Genomic DNA, 26,734 nt, shown 5'->3' on the forward strand with positions numbered 1-26,734 from the left:
GAGGGACAAAAAGCATCTTCCCATAATGTTTCACAAATCTCTAAAACACAACTTTTAAATGTGAAACTCCTCCAAACTATGCATCTGACTAAAAATAGTCCTGAATTAAAGCCTTCATGTAATGTGTTTATAATTAGATCCTCACTCACTCATTTTTCTCTCTCTCTCCTTTGTGTGAGATCAGTTGCTTGTTTCTATAAATGGAACTGTAAAACCAAATTTAGACACAAGCATTACCAATGGCCGCCATTTCTAGGTAATCTAATCCAGGTCTCGAAAGATAAGTGGCCACCACTAGCAACCATCCCATAATCGATGTACACCCAGCAGTATGTGACATCTCAATGATTTGGGTATTCAGTTACACTTAAACAGAGACAATAACAACGTCAGATGAATACTTTAGTACGTGATTACAACTAGATTAAATATCACCTCATGTCTGCATTAGCACAGCCATAATGTGACAACATTAGCCAAATCCATACCAGTCACGCATTGTAAGTTGGACAAACAGCTCCCACTTTATTTGAAGTATTGTTATTATAGAGTACTATCTTAAATTATATATTTTACATGTAAGTACACATCAATACATGTTAACCTTAAGAACATTTCCTCCTGATAAACACTAACTCATTAATAAACAAAATATGACCGCCGCCCAGTCCAGCACATTTTTTCCACAAAAAGAAATCATGCTGAAAGGCCTATATGATTCTAACTGTCTCACTAAATTGCATTATCCACACTCAATTCTCACTGGTATCTGCTAGACAACAAGTACCAAAACATGATTAGTGATTATGATTATACAACCCCACCTCCATCTTGCCTGTTCATAATTCTGAGAAATTCTTGATTGTTTGTGTTATGTTTATGTTATGTGTGTGTGTGTGTGTGTGTGTGTGTGTGTGTGTGTGTGTGTGTGTGTGTGTGTGTGTGTGTGTGTGCGTGCTTGTGTGTGTGCCTGCGTATGTGCCTATGCATGCAAGCGTACATATGTCTACTGTGTGAGTATGTGTCATACGTATGATTACTGTGAATGTATGTGTGTGTGTGTGTGTATCTGTTTGTGCACATGTGTGCACATGAAATGGGTTAACATGACCCCTGGAGGCAAACATACGGAAAAAAATGGTCATCCTAGGCCCTACAGTTCTCAAGATATTCACAGAGAACTGTGTCTGCCCTACCCTCCTTTTGGGGGGTCCAGTCCAGCAGGGGGGCTACAGATCAAAACGAAAAATGACGGTTCCATGCTATTCATGTGGGGGTACATGCCCACCAAGTTTTGTGTACCCCGGTCTTTCAATGTCCCGGGAATCCTTGTTGGTGTACGTCACTAAATGTACACATAAATTATTTTATTGTAAGGCCCCCCATGAACGAAAGTACACAAAACTTGGCATGCATTCGGAGGGTGTCCTAATGATCCTACACTTTTAATTTCGTGCAGTTTTGACCTTGTCAGCCAGAGATATTGTGATGAAAACACCTAATTTTTTGCTTTTTAATTTTTAACTAGGTGGCGCTATACATGAAATAAGTGGTAATGGGATGGGTTGACATGCCCCCTTAAGACCAACATACATAAAAAAGGTGGACCTCCTAGGCCCTACGTTTCTCGAGATATTCACAGAAAACTGTCTCCGGCCACCTACAGGCCAGTTGGTGTATAGTAACATAAATTAATTTATTGTGTGGCCCCCCATGAACGGCATTCCACAAAACTTGGCGTGCATACAGAGGGTGTCATAATGATCCTACACTTCCAGTTTCGTGCAGTTTTGACTATGTTAGGTCACAGATACCTTCAATTACAACACCTCATTTTTACTTTTTTGTGTTTAACTAGGTGGTGCTATACATGAAATGAGTGGTTATGGAATGGGTTGAGATGGCCCCTTGAGATCAACATACAAAAAAAAATGGTCCTCCTAAACCCTACGGTTTTCGAGATATTCACAGAAAACTGTGTCTGCCCTACCCTCCTTTCGGGGGGTGCAGTCCAGCGGGGGGGCCACAGATCAAAACGAAAAACGATGGTTCCATGCTATCCATGTGGGGTTACATGCCCACCAAGTTTCGTGTTCCCCGGTCTTTCAGTGTCCCGGGAATCATTGACGGAAATTTGGCCATGCGAAAAAGAAAAAAAAAAAGAAAAAATCTGACTAAACCTATATGACCGCCGCTTCGCTGCGCGGCGGTCATAATGAGGACACTCAGCCTAAAGTGGGACCAACAAGGGATTCCTTCTTGTCACATGACCTTCCATTCAGAGTAAGGATGAATAACACTGTAAACGTTGGGCTCCAGACATCTACGATCACATCTTATCAAGAGTCAGTTGCCCCTGCCAATGCTGTTTACAGTAAACCATGAAGAAATCGATGTAGTATAAATTCACAGAATGAGCCTCCTACATGCAGCCCTTGTTTGGCCCTCACGAAAGCCACAGTTTGGAAACATTGTGTCTGTTGTGAACAGATGGGTCTACTACGTAATTTCTAAGCGATGCCTTAAGATCTAAAAACCTTTATGTGTCAAGGTGTTTCCTACAGTACAGTATACTTTCTCTCAGACAAATGTTATATAAGGTTGGTCAGGAACCTTAGCTATGCACCTCAACACCTGGACACGACACGATCCACGACCCTGATCAGGAAAGGCTCTGACATAACAAGTCTGCACTGCAGTCAGCCTCTGTATTGCCCCTACGCGAAAACCCCAGTCCTGCCCCTCTCTCTCTCCGCTTACTACACAGATTGATGAGACCACAGTGGCTCACTGATGGATTGCTGCTGCATCTTTCTGATGGACATTTGGCCTCACAAATCTCTCCTAGAGGGGCCTGGGGTAGCATCCCTACCACAACGCTGATCTGCAAGAGACTGATGCTGTCCTTGGCATCTCTGACCTTTGTGTTGCTCTGCTTCCTGGACTGAGGTGTAGAGTATGGAGGGTGTGTGTGTCTCTGTGTGTGTGTATGTGTGTGTGTGTGTGTGTGTGTGTGTGTGTGAGAGTGTTTGTGTTTGTGTCTGTTTGTGTGTCTGTGTGTGTGTGTGTGTGTGCATCTGTGTGTGTGAGGGAGAGAGTGTGTGTGTGTGGGGGGGGGGGGGAGGGGTCTGTTCAAACTAGAACCCACAGTAAGACAGCAGGTGCGCACGTTATTATGACCGCCGCGCAGTGAAGCGGTCATATAGGTTTAGTCAGATTTGTTTTTTTTTTCTTTTTTTTTCTTTTTTTTCTCGCATGCCCAAATTTCCGTCAATGATTCCCGGGACACTGAAAGACCGGGGTACACGAAACTTGGTGGGCATGTAACTCCACATGGATAGCATGGAACCATCGTTTTTCGTTTTGATCTGTAGCCCCCCCGCTGGACTGGACCCCCCGAAAGGAGGGTAGGGCAGACACAGTTTTCTGTGAATATCTTGAGAACCGTAGGGCCTAGGATGACCAATTTTTTTCTGTATGTTTGCCTCTAGGGGTCATGTTAACCCAGTACATGTGCACACATGTGCATGAACAGATACACACGCACACACATACATTCACAGTAATCATACGTATGACACATACTCACACAGTAGACATATGTACGCATGCATGCACATGCACAAACACACATATACAGGCAAACACACAAGCACGCACACACAAACACACAAACACACACACACATAAACATAAATGTGTGCACGCACACATGCACACAATTCAAGAATTTCTCAGAATTATGAACAGGCAAGATGGGGGTGGGGTTGTATAAAATGATTTTACATGTGAAATCTATGAACTAATCATGTTTTGATACTTGTTGTCTAGCAGATACCAGTGACAATTGAGTGTGGATAATGCAATTTAGTGAGACAGTTAGAAACATATAGGCCTTTCAGCGTGATTTATTTTTGTGGAAAAAATGTGCTGGACTGGGCGGCGGTCATATTATCTAGTTTGTATAATGAACCGGTCAACGGAAAAAAAAGTGTTTGGATGTGAAATAAGGAAAGAGTAAAGCCATAACAAACATAATACTAAAGGGGGCTATGTTTCACTATTAGTGTTTTTTTCTCTCTCCCTTTATTCCTGGTGAAGGTTTTCATCCCTGGAAGTAGTATAGGGCTTTGGGCAGTCTGTGTCATGCTGTTCCCTCTAGTGGTGTTGAGTTGTAAGTGCAGCTTGAAAGGGAGATGATGCTGCCATGAAGCTTTGCCTTGTGGGTCTGCATTAGTCATTCAGTGAGGATGCTTGGCGCAGACTGCAGCACAAACAGACCCGTGCGCCAACGCCCTGGCCCAGGATAAGGCAGTGTTTTCATGGTGTAGTATATCTTTAGTATGTGAAAGATTAAATATTTCATATTTCTTTCCCCCAAATTAGTTGGGCAGATTGTTACATGGCATATCAATATCAGCCTGGTCATTCTGATTATGCTTTGAATATACAATCCAGTGCACAGTATGTCTTTACAAAAGAAGTCTTCTTATTACACACAAGCATAAATACACAGAGACGGAGAGGGGGGAGAGAGAGAGACAGACAGACAGACAGACAGAGAAAGATAGAGAGAGATATACCATCTGGTCTGGCTCACAGTTGACACATTACAATCAGGAGTGAAATGCAACGTCCCTGTGTGTGATATGTGATTTGATATATGATATGAAGGCAGATGGGTGTGTATTTCTGTTTTGATATGGTAATCCCTGATCCTACCTCAACCCTACCCCTTCATCTCCCACCAACATGAGCAACTTTACTGCAATTATGCTGATAGGAAATGGCATGTTGTCTTGTCTGCTGCATTTTCCTGACCTCAGTAGTTCCGTTTTTCAGGGGGCAACTCAGCCAAAGAGGGCAAATGGGCAGTTACTCAGGGAATGTACCGCTGGTCTTGTGCATGTCCTTGTTTCAAAGGATGTCTGAAGCATGTGTGGGGATCTATGATTGAGTGAAGATCATTTTCCAAGGACCTTCTAACCTGCTATAGCAAATTCCATGGGAACGGTGAAAGATACTGCGTGTCCATGTTGAAATAGGCCTGCACAATGCACATGTAGCGTATATTCTGCACGCATCTGAATTGGTAGATATTTTATGTCTCCTAGCATGAGTATTTGCATTTCCCCCTCTGCCTCCCTTCACTTAGCTTACAGTGCAGCCTGTCATCAAGCTGCTAAAACAAGTAGGTCATTTACACCAAGCATATGGTAGCTATAGAGTGCTGGTGGACCGAAAAATAAGAAGAGGAGAAAAAAAACGACACCAGAAATTCGATCTACCATTGGCCGAAACCACGGAGGCTACGCATTACCCAAAGCTTAAAAAATAGATTAGTGTGACCTCGTGAGGGTGGGGCTGCTGATTACTTGAAAGGACCTGGTGGTTGACCGAGTGTAAACCGACAGCGAGGACTGTATGCCTGCAGTACAACATGTCAGCAACGCTTCTGACGAGAAGTCTTCAGCCGCTCAGATGTTCCGAAAAAAAAATCCCACCCTACCTACGTCACAGCTGCCAGCCCGTCGCGGTTGGAAATTAACTCTACAACGTGGAGGCTGGTGGCCTACGCTCAAAACAGCCAAAGGAGGCAAAAGACGTGGTAAAACAACTCCCAAAGTAGATATTTAGATGTGTATCTTAGTCGTAAAAATACACTGACTTTGTCTTGGTAGAAGGGAATAAGCTATTGCGCAACCTCTGCATCAGTGCCTTGAACGCACATTTGAGGGGTCTCACGTAGACTACACACTGACTCTAAAAATAATAAACGTGCTGTTCCTAATATAACCACCATCAATGTCGATAGGCTATTGGTTATCAGTGAAATCATTGTTCAATCGTACGATTGATTGTGCAGTACAGGCCACTGGCGTTTGCCTTTACTCAAAGCGCAATGTTAGACACCTGAAGCAGATGCTCAAGGTTCTCCTATAGTGACGACAGGTTAGCGAATCAGAAGGCCACCGGCATTTAATTTACCGGCATCCTCGACAGTAGGTTAAATACCCTCTCCATTTTTTAACGCTGTGTATTTTGCCTCAACCCTCGCCACCTGTACTCAAATACTGACACCCCCATCCCCGTGCACGGTAATACTCACCCACCTATAGCCTACCGCCTAGACACACACACACACACACACGCACTCGGAGAGAGAAAAATACCACGTTTTCTAATGACAACTCGAACGGATAAGGAAAAATATTTCTTGTCATTCACATCATCCGATTTCTGTTTACTTACCCAAGACAAGCACCAGTCCTACATAGCCTAAGTTGACAGCTGATGTCCAGCATTTGTTTCGCGATTGCGATTTACAAGGCATTTTCCGACGAGAATGGTGGCACCGTGTGCTAAATGGATGCTATGTAGAAACAGTCGGCTTTTCCTGATCGTATTCTTATAAAAATCTTAAAATATGTGTTATTTTCAATGCTGTGATATGGCAGGCAGTGTCTAGCCGTAGAAAGAGTTGATTTTATGGCTATGGGAACTCCCTTAGTCGGGCGGGGAGGAGCGCTCCCCATTTCTCTTCATTGGTTTTTGTCCCTCCCCACTTGCCCTCATAGACCTATTTTATAATATTATTGTTGAACTTGAAGAACACACAGAGCCGTGTAGAGGAGAGACACACAACACAACACAACACAACTAGCCTGGGTTTCCCTAACAGTACAAACTAATAATAATGTGGAAGTTGCAATACAGACATGTTCACACAACATTTCTGACAGATAGGCTTAAAAAACAAAGACTTGACACTCAATAACAAACAAAAAGAAACCTAGACATATTTTCATTGCTGTCTTATTAGAATTATTTTTATGTAGACTAGAAAATAAGTATAGTAAATGAGACATTTAAAGTAGCCTAATGTATTTCTCTACAGAAAACAAAAATATTGAATTATATCATTTAAATGTTCAAATGTTTGGTATCACAGTAGCCTACTTTATGCCACTCTATAAAAGGTAGAAATTAACCCCTTAAGAAATCCATCACAGGATTTGTATGTGAATATGTGCTTGCAAGTGTGTGTGGGTATACATCACTGTTTGTGCATCTACCTCTCTTCATGCATTGTTTTTGTGCAAGTCAAATGCAAGTTGTGTCTCTATGCAGAAAAGATGGTGTAAAGTGCAGGTCAATAGGATTGCAAAAAAAAAAAGAGGTAGCCGTTGATGATAAACCAAAAAGACATTTGTCAGCAAGCATGCAGCAAGATCCCAATTCCCTTCCCAGTGTTCACCAGGAACCTCCAGGAAGGAGGAGAGAGAAGTACCAGGGGAAGAAAAGGTGAAGGGGGAGATGTGCAGAGGGTTTGCTGCACTTAGGTGGTGTGTGTGTGTGTGTGGGGGGGGGGGGGGGCAACTGAGGAAGGGAGGGGGTCAGATGGAGATTGGATGATCAGATTAGGATGAAAAGATTTAGGATTATAGCGAGCAACGGAGAATTCAGATGGAACGGGGCCTGGATTAGGCCTACTGTATTGCGCTGTTGATGTGAACAACAGGGATTGCCAGATCGCAGGGGATGGCACAACTACCACGGGAGCCAAGAGTGTGTCTGTCAGTGTGTGTGTGTGTGTGTGTGTGAGAGAGAGAGAGAGGGGAAGGAGGGGAGTGTAGGATTACAGCCATTAAGTGAGCGTTGAACTAATTTTGTTTGTTGTAGAGAACCCTTTCAAACAATTCAGAACTGCTCTGTTCTGCAGGCTCATTATACCATAACTCATACTGAACTGAGAGTGAATGAATCAATATGACAAATGAGTGTGAATGAGGATGATGAGACGGGTAGTGGATTGTGTTACATGCACATGTAATTAGTTTCCCTCCCATTAGGTTGTTTGCTAGTGAAGTTGGTCTGTCTGGCAGTGGCCCCTTGATGAGGCTGCTTTATTCTATCTGTGTGGAACAGGGACAACACTTTTAGGTGAACATTGGGGAGCTTCATTGTCTTCTATCATTTTTACAATAGTGTGGCACAGTTTTATGTATTCATATGTATTTTGTCCATTGTCATTAAAAAAAATCAGTCAATCATTAATATTAGACACATATTGGAGGCAGATTTGAATGAATGGGCAACACAACCACTGCAACCCCTTGCACACTACGCTATTACAGGGGTATGTTAGACTGAGCTAGGATTTTTCATGAAATAATAGAACATAATAAACAAACAATAACAAAAAAACAAACAATGAAAAAAAGTCTTGACCAGTCTTTCCACATGTTTTATGTCATTTTTTGTACATGGAACATTGCATTACATGTGTCCTTTCACATGTGTGCATTTATTCATGTGTACAGTACAATCACCGTTTTGCACAAGGAAAACAAATTACTGTACACTACCAGTCAAACGTTTGGAGTCACTTAGACATTTCCATTAGACTTCAAAGGGTTCTCCAATGTTTTCTCAGTTAGCCTTTTAAAATAATATGAGATTAGTAAACAACATGTGCCTTTGGAACATTAGATGAATGGTTGATGATAATGGCCAATGTAGATATTGCATTAAAGTTCAGCCATTTTTTTCTACAACAGTCAAGAACCCTTTTGCAATTATGTAAGCACATAATGTAATCTGAGAACTGCTGCCCTGATTAAAAAACAATGCAAATGATCTCAGCTGGCATTCTGTCTATAATGGAGTGGAATGGACATTTCTAAGTGACTGGTAGTGTACATGATAATAATGCTGATAAAATGTGTTCATAAAGTCTTATCACTGTTTGTTCAGATGAGAACAAGCCATGGTACACAAGGTGGGACTTTCAATACAGCAGTTTAGGGACCAGAGCAGTCCTGGATAATTCAGGGACTGGTTACATTCGTACATAAATAGCATCATCTGTTTTGGGTAGTGAGGAGGCCCCAGACGAAGCAGCGATCTCCTCAGCATTGGTCTCCTCAGCATTGGTCTCCTCAGCATTGGGCTCCTCAGAAGTGTTCTCCTCAGCAGATGAGGCTGCTGTCTCCTCAGCCCTCCATTCTTCGGGCAGGTCACTTCTCTTGCGGGGTAACTCACCCGGATGCAGTGGGTCGTCCCGATTAAAGCGCTAGACACACAGATGTGTAGAGAGAAAGACAGAGAGAGGGGGACAGGGAGAGAGATGAACAACTGTGTGGGCAAACATTCACTAGGCAGGAACCATAAAGCAAAGCTGAGGATAAAATAAAGGACTGGCACAAGTTGTTTTATGTGTGCAAGTCATTGTGACCACTGCAGTGCTAGCTTTCATAAGCTTGTTGTATCAGCAATTCGCTTGTGTTCAAGTGGTTTTGTTATCAAATTCGCTTTGTTCGCATTGGCGCATTGTTCAAAAAGGTTGTTTTTGGGTGTAACATCCTTTCAACCAATGAGAGCGGCATCTGTCATTCCCTTTAACAGCAAGCAGCACAACTTCAAACAGCACATCGGTATTTAGCCAGTCAGTGGCACATTTGAAGGAATCTGTTTGCATGCAAGAGCAAGACCATGTATAGAACACAGGGATTCCACTAAACCTTGCTTTACTGAAACCTGTTTGTGACTACATGCATTCTGCACTCGCCTATTATTTGAACTCAAAGGCAAAATGAAACTATCATCGCCGTGGTCTCATAAGCAAAACAGTTCTACACAGTTAGAAAAACCTAGCCTGAAAAAAGCAACCCTTACCCCAAATACCCACTGAATAAAAATCCTAAGGCTATTTATCCTGCAGAGAAGTTGTTTGGGACTGCTTGCTAAGGGCTACTTACATCTTGTAACAGTGCGTCTTCAGCTGTGATTTACATGAGGCTTTCGCAATAGACCAGGGTTTCTCGGTCAGTGGCATAATGATTTGTAGAGGGTGTAAGATAGCGATTTTTGGATCATGCACCAGACCACACCTTCTGCCACACCCCTGGGCGCAAGATTTGATAAAAGTAAGCGCATAGCGTAAAATTAGCCATTGACTGAGTGTAAGATAAGAAGCTTTGCACCAAAATAGAGTCCTATGTCTGTTGATTACAGACAGAGGCAGTTGATAAGTTGTGACATTGGAATCACCCTTGATGAAGTTAAAAAAAAAATTTCACGTGTTAATATTAGAACATCTCAGGGTCCAGATTGAATTACATGTAAAGTCCTGCTAGTGTGAACTGACTGACTTGCATATCCTTTCCTTTCCAAAGGTTGTTTCGCTGCCCATTAGATACAGGATCAATCCCTGCCCAGTGGAAACACTCTCTGGTCGTTCCAGTGCCCAAACAAAATAGACCTTAAGAGCCGAATGATCCCATGAAGAAATAGTGTAAACTTTATGATGGTAGTGATTTACTGTGTTTCGTAGTGTAAAACATGGCCAAAAAGTTTGGATTTGCTGAAAGAAAGAGCACAGTATCTAAACCCCTTAAAGGAGTACCGTCACACCGGTGTGACGGGAATGTTGGGAAATGAACGTTCTAAAGAATATCTGGGTTCATTGAATTCAACATAGAATTTTAGAACCTTCAATTGTTGCGGAACTTAGAATGTTCAAAAACCTACACCTGTAAGGGTTTAAACTCACAAATCCAGACACCAAATCAATCAGAACTAGAGACTTCTGTGTCCCTCACACCGGTAGATTTCACAGGCGGATCATCATGAACTTGGGGAGTGGAGTGGAGTCACAGACTGAACTAATACATGCCACACACACACACACAGACAAACACACACACACACTCACACGCACACACACACACACACACACACGCACATTGACTGTACAGACACAAACACATGTTTATACACACACGCACACACATGGACAAACAAACACACACACAAACACACACACACTGGCAGTGCACAATGTGTAGTTGTGTAAAGACACACACAGATATTTACACACCACACACGGATGGTTGTCCCACATACACCGACAGCCACATATACTTGCCCCACTAAAACAAATCCATTAGCGTAAATTATTAAACACCATTTCAACATCCGTTTGCGTTAATGGATGTGTGGGGATGTGTGGCCCAGGGACTACCGCCGCCTTAAGTCACTGATCCTGTGGTTGGCATATACTATCAGCTACGCACACCAAATTTTGTAGGTGTGTGTATCTCCCCAAGATGAACAACTTTCTTATGTACAATGCATTAGCCACACCCAGCATGAAGTGAGGTATTTGGAATTTTGTGCACACTAATACATGATGAATTGTGATGCCAAAAGAAGTGCTTCCCATGGGTGAAAACTAGTGCTGTCAGTTAAACGCGTTATTAACGGTGTTAACGCAGACCCATTTTAATGGCGTCAATTTTTTTATCGCGAGATTAACATTCTTTTTGGCCTAGCAAACTTTGTATTTTTTTTCACATGCTGTTGCAACAACTAGTAACTTTAGAATAACTACAATACCACACCAGATCAAGCTAGACCGGAAACAAAACAAAAGGCACGCCGCACACCCTTGTTTGGACTTGTGAGCCGGCCAAAGAGTAGTACATGTAGGCTAACTCATTATTAATCGCGTGCCACCAAAGATTTTTTATTTTACACTTGTTCTGTTATCAACAATCCTCTTTGGCTGCTACTATTTTGACCCTTTGATGCACCGTTTCTTTTTTTTTGTGTTTTTATTAAGAAAAGTCATGCCGTGACAAAATCACACACAATGTCATAACAGAAACTATGTACACATAGCCAGAGTCTTTCGAGTTATGTACACATCTTTAGACATATAATACTGAAAATGATAATAAATATACATTTACAGTATTTATAGTATACTCTCTATACTGGCAATGCTTCTGTAGTGGCCTAGCTATTGTTATATTGAAGGGGCAGCTGGAGTGAACCATGGATGTATAATAGTATTTTTTGCTGCAGTAAATCCAGCGAAAAAGTCTAAAATCTAGGGAAGAGTCACCATTAAACAGATATAAGTTGGCAAGTTTTGGAACTGGGAATCCTAGGACCTGTCCTTTTTGCATTGTCATTGGAACCATTAGCTCAATTTATTAGATTAGACCCTGTCAGTACCCAACACAAGATCTCTTGCTATGCAGATGATGTGATACTCTATTTTACATCATTACCACAGATTTTGGACATTGGATGCTTTGTTGTGGACTTTATTTTGGACTTTCTCGCTCTCTCACACACAGACATACTGTGGTATAAAATTATCACTATGGTTTGTAGACATCATGATAAGAGAAAGAGTTGGAAACTGTAAAGCATGTATTTATATAACCTCAACCATATTCAAGTAATACACTGAAGTCATTCCTAACGAACATACTTTTATAACATTTTAAAATAACAAGTTTAACTAATACTATTAACATACTGAAGCTATTCTACCAGAATTCCCCCTATGTGCGCTCTGTATCCCTATGTCTCTCTTTGTCGCTTTGTGTCTCACTGTGGATGGGCAAAGCCTATTTGAAAAAGGCAAATGTTGGTGTTCAACAATTGTTCGAGAGTGCGATCATGCAATCCACTCAGGCTTTGCTCTGTGTCAGGGGTCTCAAACTCCCGGCCCGCGTCCGGCCCAATTCCGGCCCGCGACGTGTGTCAAAATAATAATGTAATCCGGGCCTTGAGGGTATTTTTAATTGCGACAAACAACAATACTGATTAAAATAGACGATAGATCCAAGTACGGTGACAAATCTCATTTGTAGGCTACTCTCCTCCACTATTTGCTAGACATCCAGAGCTTGATTCAAACCCAAAATCGCTGCACAAAGTTTTCAGGAAATACTTGTATTACACGCGAGAAAGACGTGCATTTGTAATGATGCGATGCAGGCCATAGTTTTGCACAAATTGAAGCAGAAATAGGCCTACACCAAATGTTGAAAAACGTTCACGTGTGATAAAGTCTTGCTATTCACCTATTCTGATTCTGAAGGAGAATATCCTTTTGGAGATTATAATCGATCGTATACGGTGTCCACTAAGCATAGGCTACCATGCTTATTTCGACCCTCTGCTCAACATAGCTCGGAGGTTGCAGTGGTAATTCGTGATGATAGTGTCCGTAATGGACGTGGTACAGACAGCAGGGCTAGTAGAAATAGGGCTCTGAAGAACTACAAAGTCACCCTCGATAGGAACTGATTTGACCAGGTTTATTGTAGGCCTTGTGGTTATACAGTAGGCCAGTAATAGTTTACTATAGGCCTATATCTTAGGTGTTTTCCTGTTAATTTGTTATGTGGGTAATATGACAAAAAAGAAAGTAAACCTGCTCAAATATGTTCATCCAGTATTTACTGAAAGGTGCATAATTTGAGGTGCTTGCCATCCAGTGGCAAATTAGATGGGTAAATGTACCCCTTTCATAAACTTTTGTTTATACTCAAAGATTTTTACATTTACAGTAGGACTTTATCTCTGACCACTTTCAAGCCATGGCCTTTTGAAAATTTTGATATAAAAATCCAATGGTGTTGCTTTCTTAACCCTGACACCTATTGCCAGGTTTAAAAAAGTTATGAGAGGAAAATATTTTTATTTGGTGTGAAACACACACATAGGCCTACCTGTTTTTATGCTTTTTTGTTTTTTATAATTTGTATTAATATTTATTTTATCATTGTTTTATTTATAAGCTACAAGGTTGCTAGCACAGGTGTCTTAAAGAGATAAAAATACTTGCACTTTCTGTTTGTAGTTTTGTGTTTGAAAATACAGTATTTGAAAAAAACATTGCATTTTAGGAAATAGCCGTTCTTTTTGTGTATTATTCTTTAACACTGACGTGGCCCTCCAATCAGATGACATTGGTAGAAGTGGCCCCCAGCTCATTTGAGTTTGAGACCCCTGCTCTATGTAGTCATTAAAGGAATTTTGCACAGGACTCTGCCAGACCTTTGCGCCTTCTTTTTGACTTCAGCACTTAAAATGGCATATTTTTGTTACGTTGTAGACAAGATACTTGGACTTCATTTCTGACCCGAGTCTGAATATCTGATACGACAATGCACATGCACACATGGAATGTGAATAAAACACTAGGGCCTTTCTAGATCCTTTCAATACAGAATCATTTCTTGGAATATACCAGAATACTTCCCATGAATCCAACACATCTGCATCCAACAAGAGTTCTATTCATCTCACACATTTACTTGGGATGAGTCATCACTGCATCTGGCAGGGGGTGGAGCCATGACTCAATCTAAGTCCCAAAGGGATATTAAGAGCCACATAAGGCTTTTTCATATTACACCAATGTCCCACAAGCTCTGCTCTTTAAGGCATTCAACAAATCCAAAAATACAGTCTTTTCTGATTAATGATTTTGTACAAACAAATGTGTGAATAGTGGATGGAATACAGAAATACACTTTTCTATGAGCATACAAGGATAAATGTGATATTGTTCTTCTTTATAAATGAAAATGCCTCACAGATCTCTGGACATGCAATAATTGGGGTCCAAGTGGTCACAACCAATGGTGGGATTATAGAAGTAGTCAAATGTAGACAACTAGATCACACAATTTGAACTGTACTCTATTAGAGTATAGCTCTTACTATAAATATGGTCATACTGGTTTTGTCAAGATTTATTATTTGTTATTTAATTATTTTTTCGGGGATGATTCCCAGGACACCTTAAATCCTGGCACACATGACATTTTGCCTGCTTGTAGCCTCACTAGGTTGATAAGGAATAGTGTTTTTCTAAAACGGATAGTTCCGGTCCTTGATTGTGATTGGCTGAATCATGTTCGATGCCGTTGTAAAATCCAGCATAAACATACACCTTGACCGCATTTCGTTCTATATTACTGCACTACCACAACTTGATACAAAAGTTACAGTTGCTGATTCTAACAGCTAAGGGGGGTTTTAGGCACACCGCTAGCACGTTGTGCCTAACAACGCCCATTAGCTGTTGTAGAATCAGTGTAACCAACGGCCTCTCGGGGCTTATTGCTTAATTCGGGGACGATTCCCAGGACACCTGAAATCTTGGCACACATGCAATTTTTCCTGCTTGTAGCCTCACTAAGTTGATAAGGAATAGTGTCTTTATATAGCTCTCAGTCCACCAAATGCTTATTAAGAGTGATACACTGCTGCTGGATGCATTTAAAGGGGTTTGTCAAGGTTGTTCAGTTTTATTAACCTGGTTTGTGCTTTTATTTTCAGGATCCCATGTACCACTGTTTACATGAGACGATGGTGCTAGGAACCCCACTACTTTCCTACTCTGCTGAAATTGACTCCTATTGCTAATAGGTTTGCCAAAACTAAGGACACTTTTGATTAACTGGGGTAACTTACTGTATATGAAGAGATACTACTGTAGTCCTCTAAATGTTACCTCTGTCAAAAATCACATATCGATGGTGAGTGAATGCTCTTCACACATAGTATACGTTATTAATGTTGCTTCAAAACCTGCTAAATACCATTCTCTTACTGGTTTGAAATAATGATTTGTAGGCAAAACCCCAAGGTGCCTGATAAAAAAATGTTCCTTTAAAAGAAAAGTAGTCAGATGGATTTTGAGGGTTTTGGATCTTTTGGATATACAGTATATGCATACAGTATATATTAAATCAAATACATAAATAAAAAATATAAATATATATAAAATTAAATGAATTTTCAATAAAAACAAAATATCTCTGCATTGTGTTCCTCCTGTGCTCTTTTGAACGTGTGTGACTCTTTAGTGTAATGCCAGTCAAACACTGGGTGGCACAGTAGAGTCAGAAATTATGGTTTACATTAACATTTAATAATATGCCATAGTGGTGTTAGCACTTTCACCCCCCTTGCAGGATAAAATGAGTTGCAGGAGCACTAAGGTGCTTAGAAATGACTGTAAATAAACAACAAAATAAATAACACAATAACAGCATGACATCATGCATGGTAAAAAAAATACCAACATTTAGTCTTAATGGCAAAACTAGTCAAATTTGGTTAAAACGTAACCATGTTTCAATTCCTTTGGGTGGTTTAATTTTTGACCATGCATAAGATGTCCAAGGTTTGTTTGGTTTTATATGGACACCGTGGTGTTCATGGACAACATGGCACCATGCACTTGCCTAAATTAATCAGGAATATTGGCAGTGACAGCCACAGTTTGTGTAGTACAGTCTTTTTGCAGCCAGAACATGCATAGTTTTAGTCTACCAAGAACCAATCAGATTTGGTTAAATCTTCAAAATGTGTTAGTTCCTTGTTGTGATTTCACTTGATGAGTGGATGCTGTTAATGTTTGCGGTTGTTGTTGTTTTAACAGTCATTGATTCAAAATAACATGCATAATAAGGCATGAATGATTCAGATACTGGAGACAAAGGTACCGACCATGGAGACATAGATGCTGTCAGAACTCTGAGCAGGCTGTGGAGTTGGTTTGATCCTTTGGAGTGTCACATAGATGTTTGCATCCTAAAACAAACACAAATGGCTCTCATAATTTTGTTACAAACAAATGAACCCTTTGAATACCTCAATCTCATCATGATTCTGCTAAGGTGTCACTATTTCTCCACAGTGCAAACATTCCAGAAGTTATGCTTCACACATGGACATTCTAATGCTCACTGACAACTTGGTTAAAAACACTGTACTAGCTACAGAATATCTACTCATAGGAATTAAACCAGGGGAGCAGAAGTACTGGTGGCTGCAGTGTCTGTTTAATGTGCAGCATTTCATTGCAATCATTTCCTACAACCTCTCTCAACTGACTTTCTGAGTTCTGCAAGGAGTAGGCAAAATTCCGCAGAACCAGATGTGAGATGGTTAATGGATACATAATATGTTTGGTTGAAGTAGTGGTTGCAAAAAAAAATACATGATACTTTAGCAAATGTTTTGAGTTTTTGTGAACTAAACCACAATTGTTGAATAATGAAACTATATAACTTTGTTTTGTTTCTGTCTATTATTTGGAAGGTCAGCTTTAGAAATTGGGGTTTGGATGTGCATTAAATACGTTTTTTTATTGTTTTGAAAAAAAAAAAACAACAACTGATGTCTGAGGGTTCACAAACTTTCAAGCAGTACTGTATACCGTGACATATATAATGCTGCTGGCCATGGTTCAAAATAAAACATTATATACATTTTAGGCCATACTGCCCAGCCCTAAACCTGAGGATGCCAAATGCACCAATCAGTGTAGAGAGCCATTAGTTGTCTGTTTGACCTGGAGAGGTAAATTAGTTGAACAAAAAATTTTAATGATTAAAGGAAGAGCAGGGTAAAGAATACATAAACAAACAAAATGGGAGCTACTAATTAAATTGTTGTACCTTGACTTCAGCAGCACTTAGATTTCTCTGGGGTGGAGCATCAGTATTCGGAGAGCTGAAAAAAAACATTTGTTTAGTCTCTCAGAGAAAAGGAAGCCTAATATTGGTTCTTTGCCTCTACTGATTTAGTATTATACATGATTAAGATTAATTTGTGTGTAAAGCCTCCTATCACCATCAACATTTTGTCATAGTTTAGTACCTTTGCACAGCTGGTCTTTGAAGTGTCCTTTTGTGCCACACCCACTTCCCCACTAATGCTCCGCCCACCAGGAAGAGCAAAATAGTGATACAGCACACAGCCAGTTGCCTTGGTGATCGAGTGTCACTGGACTCATTAGAATGTTCTGTAGGGAGGATATTCCTGGCTTAAAGAAAAATAAATCTGTCAGTAAAAGCTTTAGACCAGGGGTGTCAAACTCATATTAGGCCAGATTTGTTGGAATGTATAAGTATAAGTATATATACTCTTTTGATCCTGTGAGGGAAATTTGGTCTCTGCATTTATCCCAATTAGTGAAACACACTCAGCACACAGTGAGGTGAAACACACACTAATCCCGGCGCAGTGAGCTGCCTGCAACAACAGCGGCGCTCGGGGAGCAGTGAGGGGTTAGGTGCCTTGCTCAAGGGCACTTCAGCCGTGCCTACTGGTCAGGGGTTCGATAGCAACCCTCCGGTAACAAGTCCGAAGCGCTAACCAGTAGGCCACAGCTGCCCACAATGAATGAGACCTTGTCGGGGCCGTCATGGTCAACTTCATTTCTCTGCATTGGTATCAGATTGTTGTTTGATGATATACTCCTTTACCTTCATACAGTATGGGTTAAGCCTTCCCCCCTGGAATTGCACTGTGCCTACTTCCCACCTAGTTCCCACCTAGTTTGGCCTACCATCAAATGCTTGACCTCTTTAGAAAGCTAAGAACCTGTAATTTCTTAGGAAACAATCAGAATAGCTGTGTGAAGTACTGGCACAGAGCTACAGAGGCTATAATATTGTTTTTTTTTTTTTTTCTGCTGGATAACAAGCATCTCTGATCTGACCTCATTTCAGCCTCATCATCATGATCGAAAAATAGACCCTACTGTAGGTTGTTGTTAGACACGTGTCTCCCTTTAAGAGCAATAGTAGAGTGGCACCAAATTAATATAATTGGTTATGGCAAACCATGGATAATTGAAATCGCAGCTACTGAGTGTCTGGATAACTGCATCTCAATTGACTTAGCACTTCCAGGGGCATAACTAGCAGTGAAATTAAACCGAAATTGGTGCATTAATCTCTTACAAAATAGTTTCAGAAGTGCACCAGTGTTGTAAACAAAGGTTTTAAATGTAGTTGTTTACTCAATTCCAAAGAAAATCTGCGCAGCCATTGGTTGTTTTGAATGCACTGCTTTATCTGTCATCACATAAAGCCCGCCCCATGCCAGATTAGCGATTGTGATTGAGTTTTAGGAACATTGGACATGGGCTTCAATGGCCTCTTGGCCAGACGGACCTGCAGAGCAAATCCAAATTTGCTAAAGGTTTGTATGGCTAGGGTTCCACTCTGTTACAGAAAAAAAAGACAAAAAAAGACAAACACTCAATCACTCTTATCAATAAGATCTTATCAAGGTATTATTGAAATAGCGTTCAGTTACGTTGTAACCTTTGTTCTCCGAGTGAAGAGACAATCTCTTCAGTCCATTACATACGTATGGAGAATTAGCCTATTTCACAAAATGTCGCCACCGTGTAAATCAACTTCAACTACAATTTAAAAGCTATCACTGAGCTTGCCAGCCGCCTGCTGTCAACAAACAGATATAGCAGATGTAAACAGAGTCGTAGAGGACGCTCATATAACAGAACGGTCCACAGGAAGGACAGGGACAGGAGGACGTTTTACCTGATACCTGCCAATGTATCATCAGCCTCAACAAGGCTGGACACCTGGACACTGTGAAATGGGCTTATTGACCCACAGGGTCGAGTTACGTTGTACCGGCCATGCCCTCATTAGTGCCGCATAAAGGACCTGAGCTGGCCTGGGAGTAGTGCATTTTTTATCTCCGCATGGAAACAAAAAATGTGTGGTCCAAGACACACAGGATTTAATAAAACTTGCATATCAGGTAAGTGTTTGGAGACTATCGTGAGACTTTTTCCCAGATTAGTGATGTATTTGTGATGGAGTAGAGATATAGTTTTGATATGATAGAAAACTTTCACTCACTCATTCTGAAGGTGATGTTTGTGGAGTTTTTATGGATGCGTCCATTGAGTCGGAGCCTACAGCTGTATGTTCCAGTGTGTTTCAGTGACTCTACTGACTGCAGCAGAATGGAGAAATCACCCAAGGACAAATCCCCAGTGAAACGAACGTTGGACCAATGCTTAGTTGGCTGAGTCTCTTGGTCAATGATGTGATCCACTGGATTTGATGTATTCGACTGTGAGGAAAATGAGCCTTTTTTTAAATTAAGCTTCAAAGTCACTGTCAAAGGTGCCATAAGTGGTTTTAAATCAGCAATAAATGAATAAAGAAACATATACGAAGCAGTCTGTTGAGCTGAATGGCATAGGGGTCCTTTAACACATAAAATGGGATTTTGTATGGAATATTTTGAGTATATCTTACAGTCAACCATTTTAATGAGATTTTAGTTGATGTGTGGTTCTGGTAGGGCTTTGATGTGGTTTGCTCTGCAACTTGTGTTTTACTTCATCTCACCTGAAACAACCATTCTACTGTGTCTCTGTCACTGGGATTCAGAGAGCCGCACAGGGAGAAGTTACAAATCAGATGAACATCAGACCCCTGACCAGCTATGACTCTCTGTGTGGTCATCACACAGTTCTGGACACCAGAAATGGAGGCAGCTAAACACACACAAACTGAGAGAGAGAGAGAGAGAGAGAGAGAGAGATGTGTTCACAAACCCAATGCACTCAGGAAACAGAGATTAGAAGTGAAAGATAATTATAACAACTCAAAAAAAAAAAAATATATATATATATTATATATATATATCAAAAATTCTGTATATATATATCAACAATTCTGTAAGTGGTGCAATTTTGCATGTAGCTGGAGTAGCTATTTTTGGGGCCAAATCTCCTTAGCCTTGCTTTAACCTTGAAGATCACCACAAATAACTTCACATATATCACAAACAGGTTATGAGTTTATAACGTGAAATTCAATGTTATGACAGAGGGTTGAATGAAAGCTTGAAATAGAGGTTTAATTTTTAATTTAGGAATTAGAATAGGGTCGAGTAGAGTAGAGAGAAATAGAGTCATTTTATACTTCATTACATGTAACTCACCGATGAAGACCAATGTAATTTGCATAGTCTTCGACATATCTTTAAAAGGGAGGGGAGATACACATTAAATATTTCATATAAGCACTGTATGTCTGAGGCAAACCGTCAGAGGAGGATTAGGAAAAGTGTTCTCCAAAAAAAAAAAAACAATTACAAGAAGAGGAAAAATATAACATATCTTACATATAAACATACCTTTTGGTATAAACATACACCAAATCAACTGGCTACTAAACCAACTATATTACAGCCTGCAATATCATATGCAAAAACTGTAATTTGCTAAACAGCGCTCTCTATTGATAAGATGAAGGTTCTCCCTGGTCCATTGTATTTAGATGGCCCTCTCTTGAGAAGGGAATGAAGACCCCCATGCTTAAAAGCTGTTTGAAAGGAGAAATAAGAGGAGGACATTCGGTAACACTTTATAATAGCTACACACAATTCATCATTTGTTAAGCCTTTGTTACTTATTAGTTAATGGTTTGTTCATCATTAGTAATTTCTTGTTCATACATAATTTATCATCAGTAAAGCATTTGTTCACACAGTTATAAATTGTTTGTTCATAGTAAATAAGCCTATATCTAAAATATGTTTATACATTCAATGCACTTGAACTGCAAGGAATTCCTCAAAAATGTATCATTTTTGTAATGGTTCCTGTAGTTCACCTCACTCCTTTTATGGGTTACTTCAACAAATAATTTCGTCAGTCACCCACCACTGATTCTTATGAATAATTGAAGTTCTTTATTAAAAGCTAATTTACTGTATGTGAATGATCAAATAAGGTCCCTATTTAGCCTACATTGTTTTAGCTGCGTGCAGAACAGTTGAACAATGCTCCACATAAAGCTGACCTTGCTGAATGCAAGTAAAGTAAAATGTGTCATTTTGGGCAGAGTGTGGGTTTTTCAACATTCTAACATAAGAGTCCGTTCCGCAACAATTGAAGATTCTAAAATTCTATGTTGAATTCAATGAACCCAGATATTCTTTAGAATGTTTATTTTCCAACATTCCCATCACACCGTTGTGATGGTACACCTTTAAGGGTTAATGAACTCTTAGGGCTCTATCTTCCGTCCCGGCGCAATTGACTTTGTATACTCGCGCGTTTGTCTTTCCTATTTTGCAGTCAGCGCATATTGGAATTTTCCCTCCACAGGTACATGCCTGTAAATTAGGGAATTCGATTGCGCCCACGGGGGCGGTTCAGCGAAAAGACGGGGCGTGTTCCGGCGCAAACGTTCACTGTTGATATTTTGCAGTTTCAGAAAACAATTCCGCCACAGACCAGGAACTCCCTGGTCTAAAGTCTGTGGCGAAAATGCAGATGCTATTTTAAGGGCGCATGCATGACCACAGGCCTGCATGAATGAATGCGTTGCACACCAATCTACAGACACCCCCGTGCACAGACAGAAACATTCAAAGCCTTGATAATATTTGTCCATTTCCCGGTTTTGTTCTTGCATTGGTGACCTAAATATTTAGTAGCCTATAAAGTACAACATCTACATGCAATATCTTTACAACAACGCCTAATTACGACCTATTAATCTGGACAACTTTATAGGCTACAGCCCTATAAAGGCTAAAGTTACTTTTAGTTTTGTTCCAATTTACCGTTGTGTAAGGTTTTAAGCACCATAATTTTGCCTACCTTGTTGTAGCCCATCTGAAATAACTCCAAGCTTTGCTATGTTCCCTCCATCCTTTCGTTATTTTCAAAAAACGTTTTATATCCATGATGGCCTTGAAGTCTTGAGTTAGTGAATTAGCTTAAATCAGCTTTTCATGTGCTGTTAACCAGCAACAGATAGTACAAGAAAGCAGCAAGTATGGTTACAATTTCTGTACAATTTCTGTAGTTGCTGCATCCATTCATTGTTATTCTCTCACCTGCTCAAATAAATGTTGTGCGTGAATTAAGTTGATGATAATGTGTTTACAAACTCTGCTTTACAGAAAATATTGTAAATAGTCTACTGTCACGCAGTTAATGGGATACTGTGCAGAGTTGAAAGTTAGGTCAACTTAAACGAAGCCCTTGCTTGGCCGCCTGTGCTGCGCAACGCACACTTAGCTCCTCTCATCTATACAATGTAGTTCCCATTTCTGTAAACCATACATAATTTCAAAGAAAAATATTACCACTCGAGGGAAATCAGTGTGGTGTCCATGTGAAAAAATAGGCATAAATCTAGCGTACACATTTTCACGAATCACTGATGTGTTGATGACATAAATTAGGAAATGTTAGAGAACTTAAGGAGACGTGATGTTGAACTGCATGCCGATGCCATTTAACCCAAATGCCCCAGCGGCAGCACGGGAGAGAAGAGATTAACTGACGGAAGATATGCATTGTCTATAGAGAGGTAATGTTAGATTACATTGTACATTGCAAATATATCACCATGCATTCATAACCTCGTGATTCAGTGAGAATGATCCCAAAACATCGGAAAGTATGTCTTTGTGACAATTCTGTATTACATTTTGTCAAGATGAAAAATCAATAGCTAACTGTTCCCAACTGAACAGTGATTATAGCGCTGTGAACGCTCCTGGCTGCCTGGCAATTACGCCACCATAATAGCAATCAGCTATGGAACAAGCGTGCCTGTTGTTAAAGGGAATGTGAGATGACGCTCTGATTGGTTTATTGCACGTTACGCCCAAACCACACCCATGATTAATGTAGCTACTTCAGACCACCCCATTTTAGATTTGCGTCGGGCGCAACAGTCAATATCCCGCCGGTAAAATAGCATCAGCGCCCAAGATCCGCCCACAAAGTCACTTGCATTTTGCGCGAAGACACTTCCGTTTCAGACCATTAAAATAGGGCCCTTAGAGTGTGAGTTTAGTCTGTCCTCTTCAGCTTTGCAAGTCACCAGCTGCCAGACTCGTGTGGTCTGTGTGTGGTCAGCTGCAGGTGCCACTAGAGATGTTCACCACTTCCATTTCCTGCTGTAGGCACCCCCACTACATGACGGGCTTTCCCGTACACACACACACATCTACTGGAACAACATTATTATTGATGGACTGACCTCACAAATCAGCTCACCTCAAACTAACCTCCCTGTTAACGAAAGCCCTTGGGTGGGCATCAAAGTGTCATTTTCAGCTGTTTTTCAAATAACCTGTTAGTTTAGGGGAAGATCATTCCAGTCCATCCAATAATACTGTATTAAGTATAAGTATTCTTTTGATCCCGTGAGGGAAATTTGGTCTCTGCATTTATCCCAATCTGTGAATTAGTGAAACACACTCAGCACACAGTGAACACACAGTGAGGTGAAGCACACACTAATCCCAGCGCAGTGAGCTGCCTGCAACAACAGCGGCGCTCGGGGAGCAGTGAGGGGTTACAGTAGGTGCCTTGCTCAAGGGCACTTCAGCCGTGCCTACTGGTCAGGGTTCAAACCGACAACCCTCCGGTAACAAGTCCGAAGCACTAACCAGTAGGCCATGGCTGCCCCATTATTATTAGTACAATTACTGTACAATTTAATGACTTAAATTGTATGAAGTAATCTAGCTATACTGATCTAATGTGACATGAATACAACAGATGGGAAAGGGTCTACATATTAGGCTACCCATGAAATTTGTGTGTGTTGAAGATTCCTTTTGCTGTATGTTTTAAATGTTTTGAGAGAGTAAGAACCTTTCGCAAGCAAAATGTGTCATTTTGGGCAGAGTGCTTTTATTTAGACCTGTGTGTTAATTGTTTTGAAAATGTGATGTCAGAGTTGACACAATGAGAAATATACAATGTAAGTTCAATTTATTTTTGCTTGTGTCTATATCATTCAGTTTTGTTGCTTGTGCCTCTATCATTCAATGCATGTTCGTCTTCTAAATTACAATGAGTGTCTCTCACTGTTCTCTTACCAAACTACAGCCAGAAATAACTCATTGGACTGCAGCAATGGACACATTTGTCTTTGCACTTGTTGTATTGTGGTGGGGTCACTGACTGACTTTTTTCTAATCAAACACAAATAGGATTAAGTTTGAGGTAAACAAGTGGAAGACATCAGAATTCTCACTGTGTCTACTTATAGTCTGAGGGAGATCTGCATTTTGATCTCCCTTAAAGCTTATCAAGGCCTAGCAGAGAAACAACATCTGCTTTTCGTGACCTCTCTCTCTACCCCTCTCTCTCTCTACCTCACTCTTTCAACCTCTCTCTGATAGGGCTAGCTATTGAGGCACACAAGCACTAACAGTAAAACACACTGTGATGAACTTTGATCAACTTCTTTAAGAGGACAACTATTTTTTTTCTCTCTCCCTCTCTCTCAGTGTGTGTGTGTGTGTGTGTGTCTGTGTGTTTGTATGTGTCTCCTCTTTCTCTCTCCTCTCTCTCTCTGTGTGTGTGTGTGTTTGTATGTGTCTCTTTCTGTGTGTGTGTGTGTGTGTGTGTGTGTGTGTGTGTGTGTGTGTGTGTGTGTGTGTGTGTGCGTGTGTGTGTGTGTGCGTGTGTGTGTGTGTGTGCGTGTGTGTGTGTGTGTGTGTGTGTGTTTGTATGTGTCTCCCCTTTCTCTCTCCTCTCTCTCTCTCTATGTTTGTGTGTGTGTGTTTGTATGTGTCTATTTCTGTGTGTGTGTGTGTGTGTGTGTGTGGTGGGAAGTTATTACGCTGGTGGGTGTTACAATTAAGCAATATAACTATACTGATAATAGTGTGAGTGACATGTCTAATGTGACATGAATTCAACAGGTGGAACAGGGTCTTCATATTAGGCTACCCATGAAGTTTGTGTGACAATTTAAACCATAGTCCATAACAATGTGACTACGATAACACTGCTGAATAAAATAACTGCCATGTAAAAGGACTATCTCTAAACGTAATTATATGTAAGCTCATTTTATTAATGTTGTGTTGCTTATCATGGCTAGATTTTGTGATTAATTGATTACTACAATTTATTACATTATTACAATTCATGTAAGTTGCAAGTATAAATATAAGTATAGTATAACTGTGTACATTTTCAGGTCAAGGTCAAGACAACATGATAATGTGCAATAATTAATCATTTAATGAGACATATTTATCAATGTTCAATAGTGCAGCATTTTAGATTTTCAAACAAAACTGTCATGCAATAAAACAAGCTAGGTTTGATCATTTGACTTTTTAGACGAATAGTGAACATCCAAAGACCTATTGTTAGAGCCTGTTTCATTCCATTGCTGTTGCATCTCTATGGTACAGTACGTGTCTGTCGACTAGCTTGTCCAGAAGTGCAATATTCTGAGAAATCATCAAATAATTTCCAGCCCATGACAAACATTCACACAATAATGAACATGTCATATTCCATCACTTTAAACCAGACTTACCTGAAAATGAAGTCTCTATCGTTCAACACATGTTAGTCTTCTAAATTACAATGACTGACTCTCACTGCTCTCTTGCCAAGAAAGCCAGAAATAACTCACTGCACTGCAGCAATGCACACGTTTCTTTCAGTTGTGGTATTGTGGTGGGGTCAACGACTGACTTTTTTTTCTTAGCGCTGCATTGCTACCCTCTAAAATACTATCTAAGTTATGTCCACATCAAATACATATAGGATTAAGTTTGAGATAAACAACCGGAAGCCGTCAGAATTCTTATTGTGTAAAGATCTGAGTTTTCCGTGTCACCTGTCTCCCTCAAAGCTTATCAAGGCCTAACAGAGAAACCACATCTGCTTTTCGTGACCTCTCTCTCTCTTTCTGCCTCTCTCTCTCTCTCTCTCTCTCTCTGGTGTCTCTCTCTCTTCACGTCTGTGGTGTAAAATTATAGAAAACATTACCAGATGAATTAAAATATAACAGTAGTAGGAATGTCTCAGGGTTCAAAGACATGACACTAGATAAGTACAGACATTGAGCAGTATTATACTATCAGAATGTTGAAAATGGTGATGATGAGGATGAACATTGTTATTATTGTTATTGTTATCATCATTATTTAGGATATTATTCATCTTATGGTGCCAATGTACTGTACTGACCCTTATGGGTATATGTAGGCGTATGCATGTATGTATGTATGTATATATGTATGTGTATGTATTGTCACAACTTCCTGGCTCAAAGTAGCTGTGACATTGAAT

At 40.4% G+C, this 26,734-nt stretch overlaps 2 protein-coding genes across 3 annotated transcripts in view; both read right to left on the reverse strand.

Moving 5' to 3' along the window:
- The window catches only part of scn2b (sodium channel, voltage-gated, type II, beta), a 27,926-nt gene extending 21,490 nt beyond the window's left edge, over positions 1 to 6,436 (reverse strand). For both annotated transcript variants that reach the window (XR_012986579.1, XM_076282820.1), the window contains exon 1: positions 6,253 to 6,436. Coding sequence is in view for 1 of the 2 variants with exons in the window: in XM_076282820.1 (XP_076138935.1) it covers positions 6,253 to 6,334 (82 nt within the window). In the remaining variant the exon portion in view is untranslated. The remainder of the gene's footprint in view (positions 1 to 6,252) is intronic.
- Positions 6,437 to 8,601: 2,165 nt separating this feature from the next.
- Positions 8,602 to 26,038, reverse strand: LOC143122037 (uncharacterized). Its single transcript, XM_076282819.1, has 9 exons — positions 25,974 to 26,038; positions 20,797 to 20,984; positions 20,602 to 20,640; positions 20,004 to 20,167; positions 19,506 to 19,722; positions 17,485 to 17,650; positions 17,283 to 17,337; positions 16,330 to 16,413; positions 8,602 to 9,076 (listed from the first exon to the last, which is right to left on the reverse strand). The coding sequence occupies exons 2-9, from the start codon at positions 20,810 to 20,812 to the stop codon at positions 8,843 to 8,845; spliced, it is 975 nt and encodes a 324-aa protein (XP_076138934.1). The 5' UTR covers positions 20,813 to 20,984; positions 25,974 to 26,038; the 3' UTR covers positions 8,602 to 8,842.
- Positions 26,039 to 26,734: the final 696 nt, after the last annotated feature.

The sequence above is a fragment of the Alosa pseudoharengus genome, unplaced genomic scaffold (assembly GCF_046254945.1).
Source record: "Alosa pseudoharengus isolate Yale_2024_CS ecotype anadromous, Long Island Sound unplaced genomic scaffold, YU_APseudo_1.1 YU_APseudo_1.1_scf_13, whole genome shotgun sequence".
NCBI classification, from domain to species: Eukaryota; Metazoa; Chordata; class Actinopteri; order Clupeiformes; family Clupeidae; genus Alosa; species Alosa pseudoharengus.

What these genes read in the sequence shown, in the direction of transcription:
- LOC143122037 (XM_076282819.1), bottom strand. An exon ending in AATTACATTGGTCTTCATCG is followed by an intron (nt 20,168 to 20,601) that starts GTGAGTTACATG and finishes TCTCTCTCTCAG; the next exon opens with TTTGTGTGTGTTTAGCTGCC. An exon ending in TAAGTGCTGCTGAAGTCAAG is followed by an intron (nt 16,414 to 17,282) that starts GTACAACAATTT and finishes TGTTTGTTTTAG; the next exon opens with GATGCAAACATCTATGTGAC.